Below are 15715 nucleotides of genomic sequence, written 5' to 3'. Positions count from 1 at the left end.
ACTCAAGAGATGAAAACATTCGTCCATACAAAAGCTTGTACCTAAATATTTTCAAAAAATGGAAACAACCAAATGACCATCACTGACAAGTGGATAAATGAAATGTGGAATTTGCATTTGATGAAATATTATACAGGCATAGAAGGGAAGCACTGATACATGCTACAACATGAATGAACCTCGAAAAATGCTTAGTAAAAGAAGCCAGACACAAAGGCCACTTATTGTATGATTCCGTTTATAAGAAATGTCCAGAAAGGGCAAATCTATAGAAACAGAAGGTAGATGTGTGGTTGGAGAGTGACTGCTGATGGATAGGAATTTGTTTTAGGGGTGACGAAAATGTTCTAAAATTAGGTTACGATAGTTGCACAACTCCACAAATATGCTTAAAAATATTGAATTATACACTTAAAAGGGGTGATTTTTATGGTAGGTTAATTATGCCTCAAGCTGTTGGGAAAAAGAGTACAAGATAAAGTAGATAGAACTTGGGGCAATGAGCAGCTCAATAAACGCTGGTCATTATTCTTATTAACTAGGTTTCCCAACAGCTAATTTAAAGCCCTAGAAGCAGTGCTCACAGGCAGGGAACTTCTAGCTCAGCCTGGGTCTTTAATCCGTTGAGTGTTCCTGGGCGAGTGCCCGAATCCCGAATCCCTCCTCAGAGCTTCCCACAAATGAATGGGGGAAACCATTCCTACTCAAATCCCTTGGGTCTCACGAGGAGCCAGGGGTTCCGGAGGCAGATGCGGAATCCCCAGCACACTCCTTGGGCCTCTGACTGAGCAGCGTTGCAGGTGACAGGCGGGCGGGGCAACCCGGAAAGGCCCTGGGAGCTCTTTCAGGTGAGCTCTCTTGATTGACAGCCCGGAGGGGAGGGCCCCTGGTGACGGATGCCCCGCCCCCTCACGTCGGGTCGGTTGGCGCCAGTCTAGGGGAGGTGGGCGGGCCCTGGGGTCCGCGGAGCCCATTGGGCGTGGGGGGAAGCTCCTGGGAGGGCTAGGGCCCCGCCCCTGGCCTTGCGGCGGCCAATGGGCGCGGCGCGTGGGCGGGGCGTCGGCGGCGTCGGCGGCGGCCCGGAGGCTGAGGCGCCTGAGGTGGCTGAGGTGGCCGCTGGGGCTGAGGCGGCGGGTGCGGCCGGGATGGCGAAGAGCCGCGGAGAGAACGGGCCGCGCGCGCCGGCGGCCGAAGGGAGTCTGTCGGGGACCCGGGAGAGCCTGACCCCGGGCTCCGACGCCGCAGCCGCCGACGAGCTCAGCTCTCTCGGCTCGGACTCGGAGGCCAACGGCTTCGCCGAACGCCGCATCGACAAGTTCGGCTTCATCGTGGGCTCGCAGGGCGCCGAGGGCGCGTGAGTAGCGCCGGGGCTCGGGACCGAGGGCCGAGGGCGGGCGCGGAGCTCGCGCGGGGGGCCTGGACGCGGACGGAGCCGCCCTCTGGACGGACCGACAGGTTCTTCTGCCAACTGGGGACCACCAACCCCTCCCCTCTCCGCCCCACCCCACCCCCTCCTCGGGCGGACTGACCCGCCCCACTCACGGGCCCGCTTCCGACCTAAGGACTGATAGGCCAGCCCTACCTCTCCCTTGCCCCCGCCCTCCAGACACATTGACCCGCCCCCAGGAAGCGCCCTCAGTGCCCTCCTCCCAACTGCGGGACAGAAAGACAGACACCTGGCCCAACCTCGCTGCTGCCACCGGGGCCTTAGGCCTGATTGTGCCACCCTTGGCAGGCTTACCGATGGCTGCCCCTCCCCCGACAGATATCCTCTCTACCCCCATCCCCCAAGACCCGCAGACACCTTCTCTCCACCTTGCTACCCTCAGACCAGGGGGATACCTTAGGCAGATGAGCTTCAAACGGACAGACTGCCCTGCCCTCATTCCACTCCAGGACAGACTGACCCTTACCCCAAACACACGGACTTCTGGGTGGGCTGGACTGACACTGATCGGCTCCCTCCCAGACAGTCCCACCTTGGGGCAGATAGTCCCTTCTCTTCATGAAAAGGTCACAGAGTGCTCTCCCCCTTCAGAGGCAGATTTCTCTGTCACTGGCAACAGGTAGGCAGACACTCCCCCTTCTCAGTACCCACAGAGTGACAGTGCCTCACCTCCTGGACAGACTGTTGGCGGTCTCTCTGTATGCTGTGGAAACTCCAAGCTCCTCCTAAAACAGCGACTCAAGGGGGCAGTCATGGAGCCAGCAGGGTCCCTGCTGGTAGCACACCCTGATCCCCCACCCCCAGAGCATCTAGGACCCAGCTGTCTGTCAGGCAGAGAAATTTGAGGCAGTGAAGCAGTCAGTATCTTCTCTCCAAGCTGGGTTGCTGGGCAGCCACACTGCCCCACAGAGCCCTCTGAGCCTGGTCCTCACAGAGGACCCAGCCCATATCAGTGGGCTGGCCGGTCCCCTTAAGAAGGATAGACTCCAGGGATCCCTGGGTGGCGCAGTGGTTTAGCGCCTGCCTTTGGCCCAGGGCGCGATCTCGGAGACCCGGGATCGAATCCCACGTCGGGCTCCCGGTGCATGGAGCCTGCTTCTCCCTCTGCCTGTGTCTCCGCCTCTCTCTCTCTCTCTCTCTCACTGTGTGCCTATCATAAATAAAATTAAAAAAAAAAAAAAAAAGAAGGATAGACTCCAGACCCTACTCCTATCCCAGCTGTCCTGTCACATGAGACTAGTGTTCTGCACAGAACTGACAAGCCTCCCTCGTGATATGCCTTCCCTTCAACAGAGAGCCTCCCACAATTACCTGTGGGGGCCCACAGGACTCAGGCGGAACCCTACTCCAGATGACCCTTTCTCCCCTTCTCTGACTGTCTAACACTCCTTCAGCCTCTCTTATGACTTATGAAAATGACTTGACCATCTATTAAGAACCCACCTGACACAAGCAGCCCCATAAAGGTCACTCCTGGGATTTTCCTCAGTCCCAATGCCTCATATTTACCAGGCCTCCTTCTACTTTGGAGAAATGTAGCTCCCTCCCCCAAGGAGAGTTCTCTCCTACCCACTGGATCTGTCTCCTCCAGCCTCTCCCCACTTATTCACAGCAGGCTAAACCTTGTCCACTGCAGGACTCAGAGCACCCCTTATTCTGATGCCTCACCTTGATTTGATGCTTTGTTAGAGTTCCCCAGGATTAGCTTGTGAGAGCCCAAAGGGGTCTTAGGGTTTTTTTTTTTTTAAGATTTTATTTATTTATTCATGAGAGAGACACACACACACACAGAGGCAGAGACACAGGCAGAGGGAGAAGCAGGCCCCATGCAGGGAGCCTGATGTGGGACTCGATCCCTGGTCTCCAGGATCACACCCTGGGCTGAAGGCGGCGCTAAACTGCTGAGCCACCTGGGCTGCCCATATTTTTTGAATTGAGGAGCAGTCACTAGGGATCAGGGCCCTGAGAGTGAAGGGGTCTTGAGAAGTGGGAAAGGAGTTCCTAGTTGCATTTGTGGCTTCTTAGAAGGAAGAGCTCAGATTTGCTGGTGAATTCTAGGATATAAGAATTCCTATTACATTCTTATAGGCAGTTAACTAGATATTAAGGTACAGAGCAATGCGATATAGTGGGAAAAGGCCAGATTTAGGGAAAAAAAAATCATACTTGCTGGCTATGTGACCTTGGGCAAGATCCTGAATCTATAAGCTTGTTTGCTTACCATAAAGGACAGCTGTAACATGTACTCCCAAGATTACTATGGGGATTAAATCAATTCAGATATATTAAAGTGCCTAGCACAGTGCCTGACCCAAGTAGTGGCCTAGAAAATGTTAGTTTCCTTTCTTTTCCTTCTAAGGGTCTGAGAATTGACAAGAAAAATGAGGGCGTACCTCTGGTATTTGTGAACAGAGAGACGCCCCGTGGGAGCACCTCCCTTTGGCTGTATTCCCCCACTAGGCAGCCAGACATCTGTCTTCCCCACACTCCAACCGCAAACCGAGGCTTTGCAGATGCCCTCTCCATCACTGGTGTTTATAGAACTGTGGCTGAGGTGGGATCCCAGGTTCCCTCCTCTCTCCCTACCTCACTTTCTTGACCCTGGTGATCAACCTAAAATCTCTGGTGTCTGAAAACTTGGCTGTTCCCTGCTTAGTTTATATTGTGGTTCCAAAGTAGCCAAAAGTAAGTCCCTGCCCAAGGCCATAAGAGGGGAAGTTATGGGAAGTTTCAGGGTGACTGCCCTAAAGCTAATCTCTTGGTTAAGGGCTAGGAGTCCATGTGCTATCCCAGAGAAGTGAAACATTAGCACTGATGGCTGCAGGGGAGAGGGCAGGGACTCTGGCTCCAGATTAAAGGTCCATTTCAGCCACCCTGGACCAAAGGTTGTCTCAGGATGGTCAGTTTTGGCAGTTGTCAGGGGCTTAGGGAATGGGGAAGAAAGCAGATCAGAATATATCTTGCTCAGGTGACTGTTAGGAGTCTGTCATGAGTAGATCATAAAATCATAGACTGTTGGAACTGGAAGGGATCTTAAAGAGATTGACCTAGCTCCGCCTTTACTTTTACAGATGAGGAAACTGAGGCTCAGAGAGGAGAATCACTTGCTTAAGATCACATGGCATATTAGTTAACAGAACCAAAACTTGAACCCAGGGTTTCTGACTCCTAGATCAGGACAATCTCCATTGCCTTCATCATCCCTTAATATAGTCTATGGCCGCAGCAGAAAATCAGGTGCTGGGTAGGTAGAACAGAAGGTTCTTAGCAGGAACCTGCTTGCCCTCATCTTTCCTGACTTAGCTCAGCAGTCAGTGCAGGAGGCTAAAAAGGACAGGCTAGCAAGAGTAAGAATATGCTGTCATTACTAGTTTATTAGACTGATCAGCTTTAAGGGTGAGACTAGGCTTATTCACCTTTTTCAACTCAGAGAAGTAAATGCTGAGTTAGTATTTATTTGCTAAATGACATTTACTGATAGACGTTTCAAGTCAGAAAGCTGAAAGTTACCCTAGAGATGGCAGTCATACAGAGAGGTGAACTGAGGCCTGAGCGAAGTAGTTAGCCTCACCTCTTCCATCGATTAGGATCAAAGCCAGAAATTGAACTCAGAACTCCTGATTCCCAGCCCTAGGCCCTTTCTACTTCTTCACCTTGTCTGTCTTTTGAGCCTGCTCTACAGGGTGACATTGGTGAGCCTGTGATAGTCCCTGTTTGCTCATGAACAGTAGCTGGTAGGTGAGGAGACAAAAAAGCAACCAGCCAGCGAAGAGCCGTATAGTTGGCATGGACACAGACAGAGGTGCTGGCAGCATTAGTTCTTTTGGCTTGGCTGTGGGCTGAGCTAGTTGTTGAAGCCTAGGAAGGACCAGAGGAGGAAAAAGGAGTGTTCTCAGCGGGGTAGGGTGGGAAGAGTGATGTTACCATTCCTATCACTGTGGGATAGGAAGAACAGATCTATACAGGGAAGTCCCTTCTGTAGCATAGAGGAGGTGGTCAGGAAGAAAAAGTAGGATACCAGTTGGATACCAGGTCTCCTGGCCCAAGGGAGATGGCCTGAAAGAGGTGGGTCCCTGACCTCCCTCTTTTCCCACAGCTTCAGTCCGCTCAGTGCTGTGAGCCAGATGAGATGAGGAGCTCTGCTTTCTGGGATCTCGTGGGTGTTGACTTCCTGCTAGGGGAGAGAGGGATCTGAGCTGGGTCCAGAGAGAAACATCTGGAACAGTAGTTTTGTCTTCTGCTGATTCAGTTCTCCTGTCCCCTGGGCCCTCCACTATTCCTACTCAACTATGGCGGCCCTGTGGCTTTGGAAATCGTAGAACTGGCTTAATTGGCATCCCTATAGTTTGGTCTGTGCCAGTTTTTGTTGGGGTAAGGCCAGGGCCCTCCTGGCAGGCCAGAGCCTGTCTCCCTGCCTTCCCACTACCTTCTCCAGCTTGTAAACTCAGAGCATTCTCTTTTCTTGAGCTATTATGGTTCCCAGGAGAGCATGGAACTGGCAATGGAGTGGTCTCTGGGTGGTCCATTTGGAAGGAGGCAGTTGCACATGTGGAGCCCTCCTGGTCTGTGACTCTAGACCATAGGCCCTCCATTTTTCTCTCCTCCTTCTCTTTCTCCATCTTCAAAGGAAAATCTGGTTTGGTGGCCCTGTGGGTGTTCTGAGCCTCAGACAAGATTTGACTTGGTAAAGCAGGAGGCCAGTGCACCAGCTGCTGCCCTGGGAAGGTGCCTGTGTGTCCGCCTGCTAGGAAATCCTAAGCTGTGGGAAAGAGATAAGGCAGTGGGGCCTGCTTGATGCTTTGTCCTCCCAGCATCTGGGTCTGAAACAGGACTCTAGAGGACCAGTGAGGCTTGGCTGTGGTCCAGTCACCCAGTCTGTTTACACTGAGGTGGGGGAAAGAAGATGCTCCATGTTCCCTCTTCACACAAACTCTGGAGTCTGGTTGTCTGTGTGGTTTTGGACATGTTGCTTCACTTTACTAGGCCTTAGTTTCTCACTGTGAAATGGTTGTGATTATACTGATTTTACAGGGTTTTTTTGTGAGGTTTATAGAGCTAATGTTTGAAAAGAGAGTGGGGATGCCTGAGTGGCTCAGCAGTTGAGGGTCTGCCTTCAGCTCAGGGCGTGATCCTGGAGTCCTGGGATCGAGTCTGGCATCGGGCTCCCTGAATGGAGCCTGCTTCTCTCTCTGCCTGTTTCTCCGCCTGTCTGTCTCTCTGTGTGTCTCTCATGAATAAATAAAATCTTTAAAAAAATTTTTTTAAATAAAAAGAAAAGAGAGTGGCACACAGTAGGTGCTCAATGAATGTTCTTGCTTCTTTTTATTTTTATTTTTTTAAGTAATCTCTACATCCAACATGGGGCTTGAACTCGTTACCATGAGATCAAGAGTTGCATGCTCTTCTGACTGAGCCAGCCAGACACCTTTGTTCTTGTTTTTTAATTTTAAGATTTTATTTATTTATTTGACAGAGAGAATAAGAGAGCACAAGCAGAGGGGAGGGGAGTGGAAGAGGGAGAGGAAGAAGCAGAGAGCCCGATGTTGGGTTCGATCCCGGGACCCTGAAATCATGATGTGAGCCAAAGGCAGACGCTTAACTGACTGAGCCACCCAGGCACCCCTGGGCACCTCTGTTCTTGCTCTTTTTTAAGATTAGAGTGGCTAGTGGTCCTGTATTTCATTTTCTTTTTTTTAAAGATTTTATTTATTTATTCATGAGAGACACAGAGAGAGAGAGAGGCAGAGACACAGGCAGAGGGAGAAGCAGGCTTTACGCAGGGAGCCCCATGTGGGACTCAATCCCGGGATTCCAGGATCACACCCTGAGCCAAAGGCAGATGCTCAACCGCTGAACCACCCAAGTGTCCCATGTCTTTTCATTTTCTTTTTTTTTAATTTTTATTTATTTATGATAGTCACACAGAGAGAGAGAAAGAGGCAGAGACATAGGCAGAGGGAGAAGCAGGCTCCGTGCACCGGGAGCCCAACGTGGGATTCGATCCCGGATCTCCAGGATCGCGCCCTGGGCCAAAGGCAGGCGCTAAACCGCTGCGTCACCCAGGGATCCCTCTTTTCATTTTCTACTTGCATCTCTAGATATGATGATGAGTGTCAGGTGAGGTTCATTCCCCTCTGAGCAGAAGTGACGTGTAACCAGTGTTGTACCCTCACTCTCCCCTGAGCAGGGTAGTTATCCCCATTCTGTAATGAGCACACCAAATAGCTGAGAGGAAAGTGCCCAAGATGTGCCAGCTGGTTAGTGGCAGAACTAGGACTAGAACCTGTTTCTCAATGTGAAGTCCAATGACTAAACCTTGCCCAGGTGGCAGCAGGCAGATGACAGATACTCACTAGTCCCTGAGGTCCCCACACCCAGAGCAGGAGTTAAAAGGAACTTGGCCATCTCCCCTGATGTAGAAGGCAAGGTAGGTCTCAGTACAGCAAAAGTCTGTAGCCAGCCAAGTCAGAGAAAGACCCAGTAGAAAGATCCTTGGGGAGGCCTGGAAGAATGGCCAGATGAGACCTAGTCAGAGTCCACACTGCATTGCTCTTGACCCCTAAATACTATCTAATGGTCTTTTGACTTTGATATCAGTCTGTGCCTTTGTTTCTTTGTAGCTAAGGCAGGGATTATGCTACCTATACAGGTGAGGAATCCAAGGCTTTTAAAAATCTTGCAGTTAATTAACAATGGAGCCAAATTAAGGAGGAATCCCAGATCTGATTCTCTGCCCACTGCTACCCTACATGTCATTCACTGACCATTTTCTTCCTGACTACAAGCCAATTGAGCCTCCAGGGCAGGATACACTGCCTACCAGAGCAGAACCCAGCCATCATCCACCTACTGTCAGTGCCCTAGAAGATCACTTTATCCTGCAAGCAGTACACCTCAGCGAGAGGAGGCCTCCTTTAGCTGCTTCATCTGTCCCTGGCAAATCTGCTTTCTCCTGGGCCCAATGACCCTCCCTGACAGGGATGAAACTGTCCCATCTGCCCCAGTGGCAATCCAGTGTACCTGATACTTCACCTGCTTAGAAGCCTCCTATCCAGGATTTCAGGGCAGCTGCCAATTTTGGCTTTATTTATCTCACTTTTCTCTTTCCCTTCTTCATCCCACCCCACCCTCTTCTATTGCATGCCCTGTGCAGCTCCTCAGAGGCTGTCACAGCTTCGTTCTTCACTGCTCATCAAGTAGGGAAGTAGGCAGCAGATTCATGAGGCTGGGAGAGAAAGCAAAGGCTTACTTTTGCCAGCTTATCCATCTTGTTAGTGAGTTCATTTACCAAACATTTATGGAGCACCACTTTGCCAGACCCTGTGATTGAGACAAAGGGTACAGAACTGAATAAGGCATTTGTATCTTGTTGCCCTCAAGAGGTTCATAGACGTGTTGGAAAATAGAACCGCAAGCAGATCATTACAATGTTGAGCAATAAAGGCTATAATTGAGGTGTGCGGTTGCTCTGGAATATATAGGAATAGGCAACCAGCTCCATCTATAGGAGCCCAGGAAGAAGTGACATTTGTTTGATCCAGGCCTCAGAAGGAGCAAGGAAGGACATTTCATTGGATGGGAGGGACCTATGTGCAAAGTCCCCCCAAAAGCTAGCTGTCTGAGAATTGTGATGTGCCAAGAGCAGATGTGACAAGAGCAGAAGCCAGGAGGAGGATGCGAAACAAGGGGAGGCTGGGAAAGTAGGCTGGGCAGACTCTGCCTAACCTTGAATGTCAGACGGAGGCCTCCTGTGTTTCCTCAAGGTCATTTTGGTGCTGGTGTGGAAGACAGCATAAAGAAGAGCTGGACTGCAAGCAGTGAGACCAGTTGAGAGAGTTCAGGACAGCCCAAAAGGGCTATGGAGAGGCCTTGAAGAGGTTTGGAGCTATGAGGATGAAGAAGCCAATAAATCAGTAAGGCTTGGTGCCTCACTGGCTGTGTGGACTGATCGGAAATTGGGAAGACTTGGGACAAGCTGAAGTGGCCCTGGCTTCTTACAGAACCCATACTGGGGCCCTCTGACCACAGGGGGGAAGGCCAGCTGTGACTTTTCTCTGAAGTGGACAGTGGGCTGCTGCTGACTGTGCTTTGTCACAGCCCTGAGCTCCCCAAGGTGCCTGGCATGGTTGGCATGCCCAGGACACATCAAAGGGTTCTTTGTCTCTCTCTCTCCAGTAGGAGAGCCAGTTAGCTGGCCTGTTAGGAGGGGTTGGGGTGAGTGGTACTGAGCTTTGTGCTCTCTGCCCGGTAAACATATTGGATGGCAAGGAAGGTCTTTGTAACCTTTCCAAGAAGAAAGGAGTAAGGCCTGAGGGCATGGAAAACCAGCCTTAGGGTGGTATGCAGCTGGAAAGGGTAAGTGTTGGGCATTGGGCATAGGTAATCTGACCAAGGGGAGGCAGATGACAGCCTGGGCTGGCTTGACCTCACCCCGGGTCTTTATTCTGTTTCTGGAGGTAAGTCCTCAGCTGGGACAAGTGAAAGTAAATCTAGTACATACAAGAGGGTGAATCCCTTAGCACTTATGGGTATCACCAGCCATTTCTCAGAGATGAAAGATTCTGGCTGGAAATGTGGATTTAGGGTAATAGTGGGAAAGGGCTCTGAATGAGGTGTAGGAGTCAATGTGCTGGTGTTGGCTCCATCACCAACCCTTGTGGTGTGACTTAGGTACGTCCCCTCTCCTGACCATGAGGCTAATGCTCCCTATTTCACACCAGCACTTAACTATGTGTGTGGGGCTGTGTGCTTGGCTCAAGAGATGCAGACCTGGTCCTGCCCTCCCAGGATTTATAGCCTAGCAGGGAAGTCAGATATTCAATAAGTAATTAAAGGTGTGGCTTGTGTACAAAAGGATTGTGAGGATCAAATGAGATAACTGGATTAAGAGCATAGCATAAACATAGACTCCGGAACAGGGGTCAGGAGACCTGAGTCCCGAGCTCCTTAATGAATCCCTAACCTGTGTGTGTGACCTTGAGAAAATGCTTAATCTTTCTAAGCTTCAGTTTCCCTCACATATAAACCAAGGCAGTTTTAATGGGAGGATGTCGAAGAGTTCTTCTTCTGCTTCTAGCATTCTGAGACTGACCTTGGTATATGAAAAGTGCTTTGAGAAGTTTTTTATGAGGTACCACGCAAGTGCAAGGGGTCGTCATGGCACAGCCCACAGAGGCCAATTCTTCCAGCATGCTCTTTTCCTCTTGTGGGAGGACCTCTCTTTGTGTGTAGGACCAGTGGCCCTCATGTCTTTGGGAGTGAAATAAAATCAAAGGATGCTTTGATTTGTCTAGCTCTTTAGTCTGCATAGTGCTTTCATTTTCATTGCCTTGCAGTAGTCCTTACAGGAGCAATGGGAATCTGTAGTTTTATTTTCCCTGTTTACAGCCAAGGAAACCAAAGCTAGGCAAGTGATGGAATTGGGCCTGGAACCCCCAGAACTTCTCTTTTCCTTTTTTTAAAAAGATTTTATTTATTCATGACAGACAGAGACAGAGACACAGGCAGAGGGAGAAGCAGGCTCCATGCAAAGAGCTCGATCTGGGACTCGATCCTGGGATTCCAGGGTCACAACCTGAGCCGAAGGCAGATGCTCAACTACTAAGCCACCCAGGCGTCCCTGGACTCCTCTATTCCAATTTTATTCTTACCAAAGCTTGTGGCCACTATGTGGCTTCTTTGGCCCCCAGCTTTAGGACTTAAGTCCAGCCCCAATTGTGCTTCCCCTAGTAGGCTTGTCAAGCTGTTTGAGGTGTTGTGATGAATGGTACATCTGTCCCAGATTGCACACAGCCCCTCACATGTACCCTAAGACAAGGCAGGAGTATCTGGCTAGGGAGGGGGCCCAGGAGCATAGTGTGGAGAACTCTTGTTCTTCCTGAGTACACTCTGGACCCTGGGCTCTGTGTCCAGCAGCAATCCTTCCCAGCCAGCCACTCTTGGAGGATGCTATTTCTTTCCCTTCCCTTTCTGTCTGGGTTTCACAAAAAGGGAGAACCTAAATTTGGGCCTGGGAGAGCCTGGGTTCGAGACATCAGCCGACCTGGCTTCAAGTCCTGGCTCTGTCACTTTCTAGTTATGTGACCTCTCTGAGATAAATGGGCCAGGCGGTGGCACTAGGAGAGGGCGGGGGGGGGGGGGGGGGGCGGGGTTTGAGGATTAAAAGCAGTGATATTGGGATCCCTGGGTGGCGCAGGGGTTTAGCGCCCGCCTTTGGCCCAGGGCGCGATCTTGGAGACCCAGGATCGAATCCCACGTTGGGCTCCCGGTGCATGGAGCCTGCTTCTCCCTCTGCCTGTGTCTCTGCCCCTCTCTCTCTCTTTGTGTGACTATCACAAATAAAAAAAAAATGGTTTAAAAAAAAAAAAGCAGTGATATTGATAAAACACCCAGCACAGCGTATGCCGCAAAGTATGGATACAGGTTGACTCTTACAATTCAAGTGTGAATTATCCTTTGAGGTTCACTTCAGGCCTTTGGCATAATGGTGAAGATCCAGATTCCTTCATGTGCTCTGCTTACCACCCTTGGGCCTTGGAGGTAAGGCAGGAGCCAGTCCCATTCAGCTTGTGGTCTGGAGCTTTCTGACCTGCCAGGGCAGGCTGGGAATCCCCCCATCAGTTCCTCTTTGAGTCATTTGGAACAGAGTCCTCAGGTGACCCTGACTTAGAGGGCCTCATTTTCCTTCTCTTTGGTCTGTGAAAATAAAGCAGAAGTGAGAATAGAGGTAGGTTTCCTGAAATATTCAACTCAAAGCATGCAACCATAGTGCTACCTGGGGCCTCAGCCCTCCTGGGTAGTGGCAGTCACTTGGGGAAGAAATCAGAATTTGCTTCATAATTACCACTCTCCTTCTGTGCTCCTTGTGGACTTTCATCCTGGGTTTCCATTCCTGCTTCTGAGAGTGACCCCCTTCACCCTCCTAACATAGTCACTTGGTAATGCCATGGTACAGAGAAACCTGCATGGTGGACTAGGCGTTACTGACACCACCCCATTTAATTCTGTGAGACATAGTTATCATTCATAATCTCCATTTTACAGAGGCAGATACCAAATCTCAGAGAGGTAAAGTGACTTGCCAAGCATCACAGTTTATAGCTCTGAGTTCACAAACTTCCCTGGGATCAAGGCTTGTGTGCACCCAGCCCCTAGTGGTCAGCACTCTGTGCTTAGAGTTGAGTGAAGAGTAGGAGAAGAGCAGGACCTGGATTCACCTGGATTCACTGTCTTCTCCTTACCCTGGACCTTTTTTTTTTTTTTTTAATTTTTTTTTTAATTTTTATTTATTTATGATAGTCACACAGAGAGAAAGAGAGAGAGGCAGAGACACAGGCAGAGGGAGAAGCAGGCTCCATGCACCGGGAGCCCGATGTGGGATTCGATCCCGGGTCTCCAGGATCGCGCCCTGGGCCAAAGGCAGGCGCCAAACCGCTGCGCCACCCAGGGATCCCTCCTTACCCTGGACCTTAAATAGTTACTGACTTGCTGAGAACTGGTTTCATCATCTGTGGAAGGTTGGCAGGGGCAGTAAGAGGGTTGATAATTAGAGGACCTATATCCTGGACTTGTCAGGATTAAATGAAATAATGTAAGTTAAGTGCTAAGCACCATGTCTGTTGCACAGTAAGTGCCTGGTAAGTGCTCTTACAGACATTCAGTTACATTAATTTAATATTAGAATTATAATGTTGTAAAAGGCTGTCATCAAGCACATCTGTGCTCAGCCCTGTGTTTGGCTTCAAGGAAGACCAGAGCTGGTATCAGGCCAGAGAGGGAATGTTCTTTACCAAACACTTTCTGTGTTTTACCTACCTGATCTCAAGGTAGAGGATAGTATTCCCAACTGACTGTGGAGAAAACTGAAACATAGAGTTCCTGAGATCACAAAACTAATGATTCTGTCAACACACATTTATTGGGCATCAGTTAGGTACCAAGCTCTGTTCAAGGCCCAAGACACCCTGTGAAGAACGAGACGGGCAGAGCCCTCCAGGAACGCACCTTCTCGTGGAATGCTGCCTCAGCAGAGCAGACAGTCGGGTGGAGAAGCCATACCTGCTCCACTAGACTGCTCACATTCCCCAGACAAGCCGTGCCCTTTTCTTTTAGCTTGTGCTTGCTCATACTGGGTTTTCTGCCTGGTGTCCCTTTTCCCCTTTCTCACCCTGGCCACTTCCCGTCACCCTTCAAAGACCATCTCACAAGTCAGCTCCCCTTTAAAGCTTTCCCTGAACACTCCCCCCATCAACCCCTACCACCACTCTTGGGGGCTTCTTGTAGTTTCTTAGCACCTTCTACATGCTTCTGTGACAGCAATTCCATGTGTGCGAGCTATCTCTCACCCATCTGTCTCCTCTGCCACATTGACCTCTTCAAGGGCAAGGACTGCATTTTATTCATCTCTTTGTAGATTCAAGGCTTGGAACACAGGCTCTAGAGAAATGTGTATAGAATATAATGAGGGACTGATTGTGTTCTGTCCCTGGCGTAGTTAGGAAAGGCTTTGTAGACATGAGAGGGAGTTCTGAATGAGGCCTTGGAAGATGAGTGGGACTGAATTGGAGTGGGGGTATGAGTGAAGGAGGGCAGTTTAGAGGGAGGGCCACGTAGGGTTAGGGCTAGGGAAAGAAGAAGGATGTTTAGAAGAAATAGGAGGGCCTGAGAGACAGGGCCTTAGGTTTCTGTTGGACAAGGAGGGAGTAGGAAGCCTTGAAGGAATCAGTGAGTCAAACAGTGAGTCAAAACTACTTTGGTAAGATCCAGCAATTTGGTAAGGATGGCTGAGGGGGCCGTATGTGAGTCAAGATGGGCCCCTCGGCACCCACAGTGAGATTGTGGTCTTAGGACTCATTGCCTGCTAAGTGTGGCAGCTTGGGAAAGGGAAGTCCTCTATTGAGATAGTCTCCATACCTTTCTGCAGTTGTCAGGGAGAGCTGCCCTGCCGATTTCTGCTGTGGTCTGTGCCTTTCCCTAGCTGGATCGGGAAGTGGAGATTCCTTACTTTTTAGAGCCAGCAAGGCTGATGCCTAAAGGAACCATTTCTTCTGTCTGACATCAAGAGGGGTGGAGTTGACCAGAGTGGAGAGCTGGGCAGAGGCCCAGGGCACGAAGGCCAGTGAAGGGTGGAGAGAACCTGTTTACCATTGTGCACTGACCCAGGGCTAGAAGGAGCAAAGCCAGGGAATTCCTTATGGGAAAGGGAGGCAGGCCCAGAACTAGCTTGTACTGGGAATTGGGAAGAGTGAAGCAAGCCAGACTCACCCAGACAGACACCCTGGACATTGCCCTACCCTTAAGTCAGTAGCTGCCAGGATGCTGGAGGGAGTGCCAGGCTGCCGCAGACCCAGACCATTTTCCTTTTCCACACTGACTCACAGCATGGCCTCGGGCAGATCACTTACCCCCTGGGCTATAGGCTTCCCTGACTGTCTGGGGAGGAGGTGGACTCACTGGGTGATCTTACAGGCCTCCCAGCCCTGACTGTCAGCCATTTGCACCCCTCCCCCAACCCACCCTGTCTTGCATTCCAGTTACCTATCATCAGTTATGATGGAGCTGGCATAAAAACTATTTATACTCCCAGTCATTACCACTTCTTAGGTTAATGAACTCCAGAGGTTGTTACCCAGCGTGCAAAGTAGGTCAGCCTTTTGTTTATCCTCACTTTTTCCAGCCCTGGGAGAGGAGAGCTCCCCCACCCTTGTCCCTGGATCTGTCATTGGCTGTGCTCTTTCTGCAAATCCACTTCCCAATTTTCCACACTTTCTTGTCGCTCATTCCTGCCCTTCTCAGCACAGAGGGTAGTGGTTCTCTACTGGGTGGTAAAGAAGAGGGAAAAGGATGTGACAGGCATGGAGGCTTTTAGATTATATTGAGGCCAAGTGGTGAGACACTTTATATTTATTGGATAATTTAGTGCTTAAGTGGCAGCCCCCACTTCCAGGCTGTGTAACCTTGGGCAGATTACTCAGCCATGCTGAGCTTTAGTTTTCTTGTCTATTAAGTGGAGATAATAAAAGCTACTTCCTTGGGGAATTGTGTGCATATATAGTACTTGGCAGAACTATTCCATGGCCACTGCTGGAAATGTGTCAGCTCTTACTGCCTCATGTTATCTTTACCATTGCCTTCTAAAGAGGTGGCATTGCCCCCATATTACAGGTAGGGAACTGCTCAGAGTGGAGCAGCCTGTCCAGTTTCAGATAGCTATAAAAAATGATAGAGCGGGAATCAGAAGCCAAGAATTACAGTCTCTGTGTCATTAAG

At 50.2% G+C, this 15715-nt stretch overlaps 1 protein-coding gene across 3 annotated transcripts in view; it reads left to right on the top strand.

Annotated features, from left to right (window-relative positions):
• The first annotated feature begins 1067 nt into the window (after window positions 1–1067).
• The window catches only part of TBC1D10A (TBC1 domain family member 10A), a 32057-nt gene continuing 17409 nt past the window's right edge, over window positions 1068–15715 (top strand). The window contains exon 1 of one of the 3 annotated variants that reach the window (XM_077874299.1): window positions 1068–1354. In XM_077874299.1, the coding sequence (XP_077730425.1) occupies window positions 1146–1354 (209 nt within the window). In that variant the 5' untranslated portion in view covers window positions 1068–1145. Of the gene's footprint in view, window positions 1355–1625; window positions 2067–9614; window positions 9803–15715 lie in introns of those variants that run through there. The other 2 variants (XM_077874298.1, XM_077874300.1) reach the window with 2 other exon arrangements.

This window comes from Canis aureus, chromosome 27 (assembly GCF_053574225.1).
Source record: "Canis aureus isolate CA01 chromosome 27, VMU_Caureus_v.1.0, whole genome shotgun sequence".
Taxonomy (NCBI): domain Eukaryota; kingdom Metazoa; phylum Chordata; class Mammalia; order Carnivora; family Canidae; genus Canis; species Canis aureus.
This window is presented reverse-complemented; position numbering and strand designations above follow the sequence as displayed.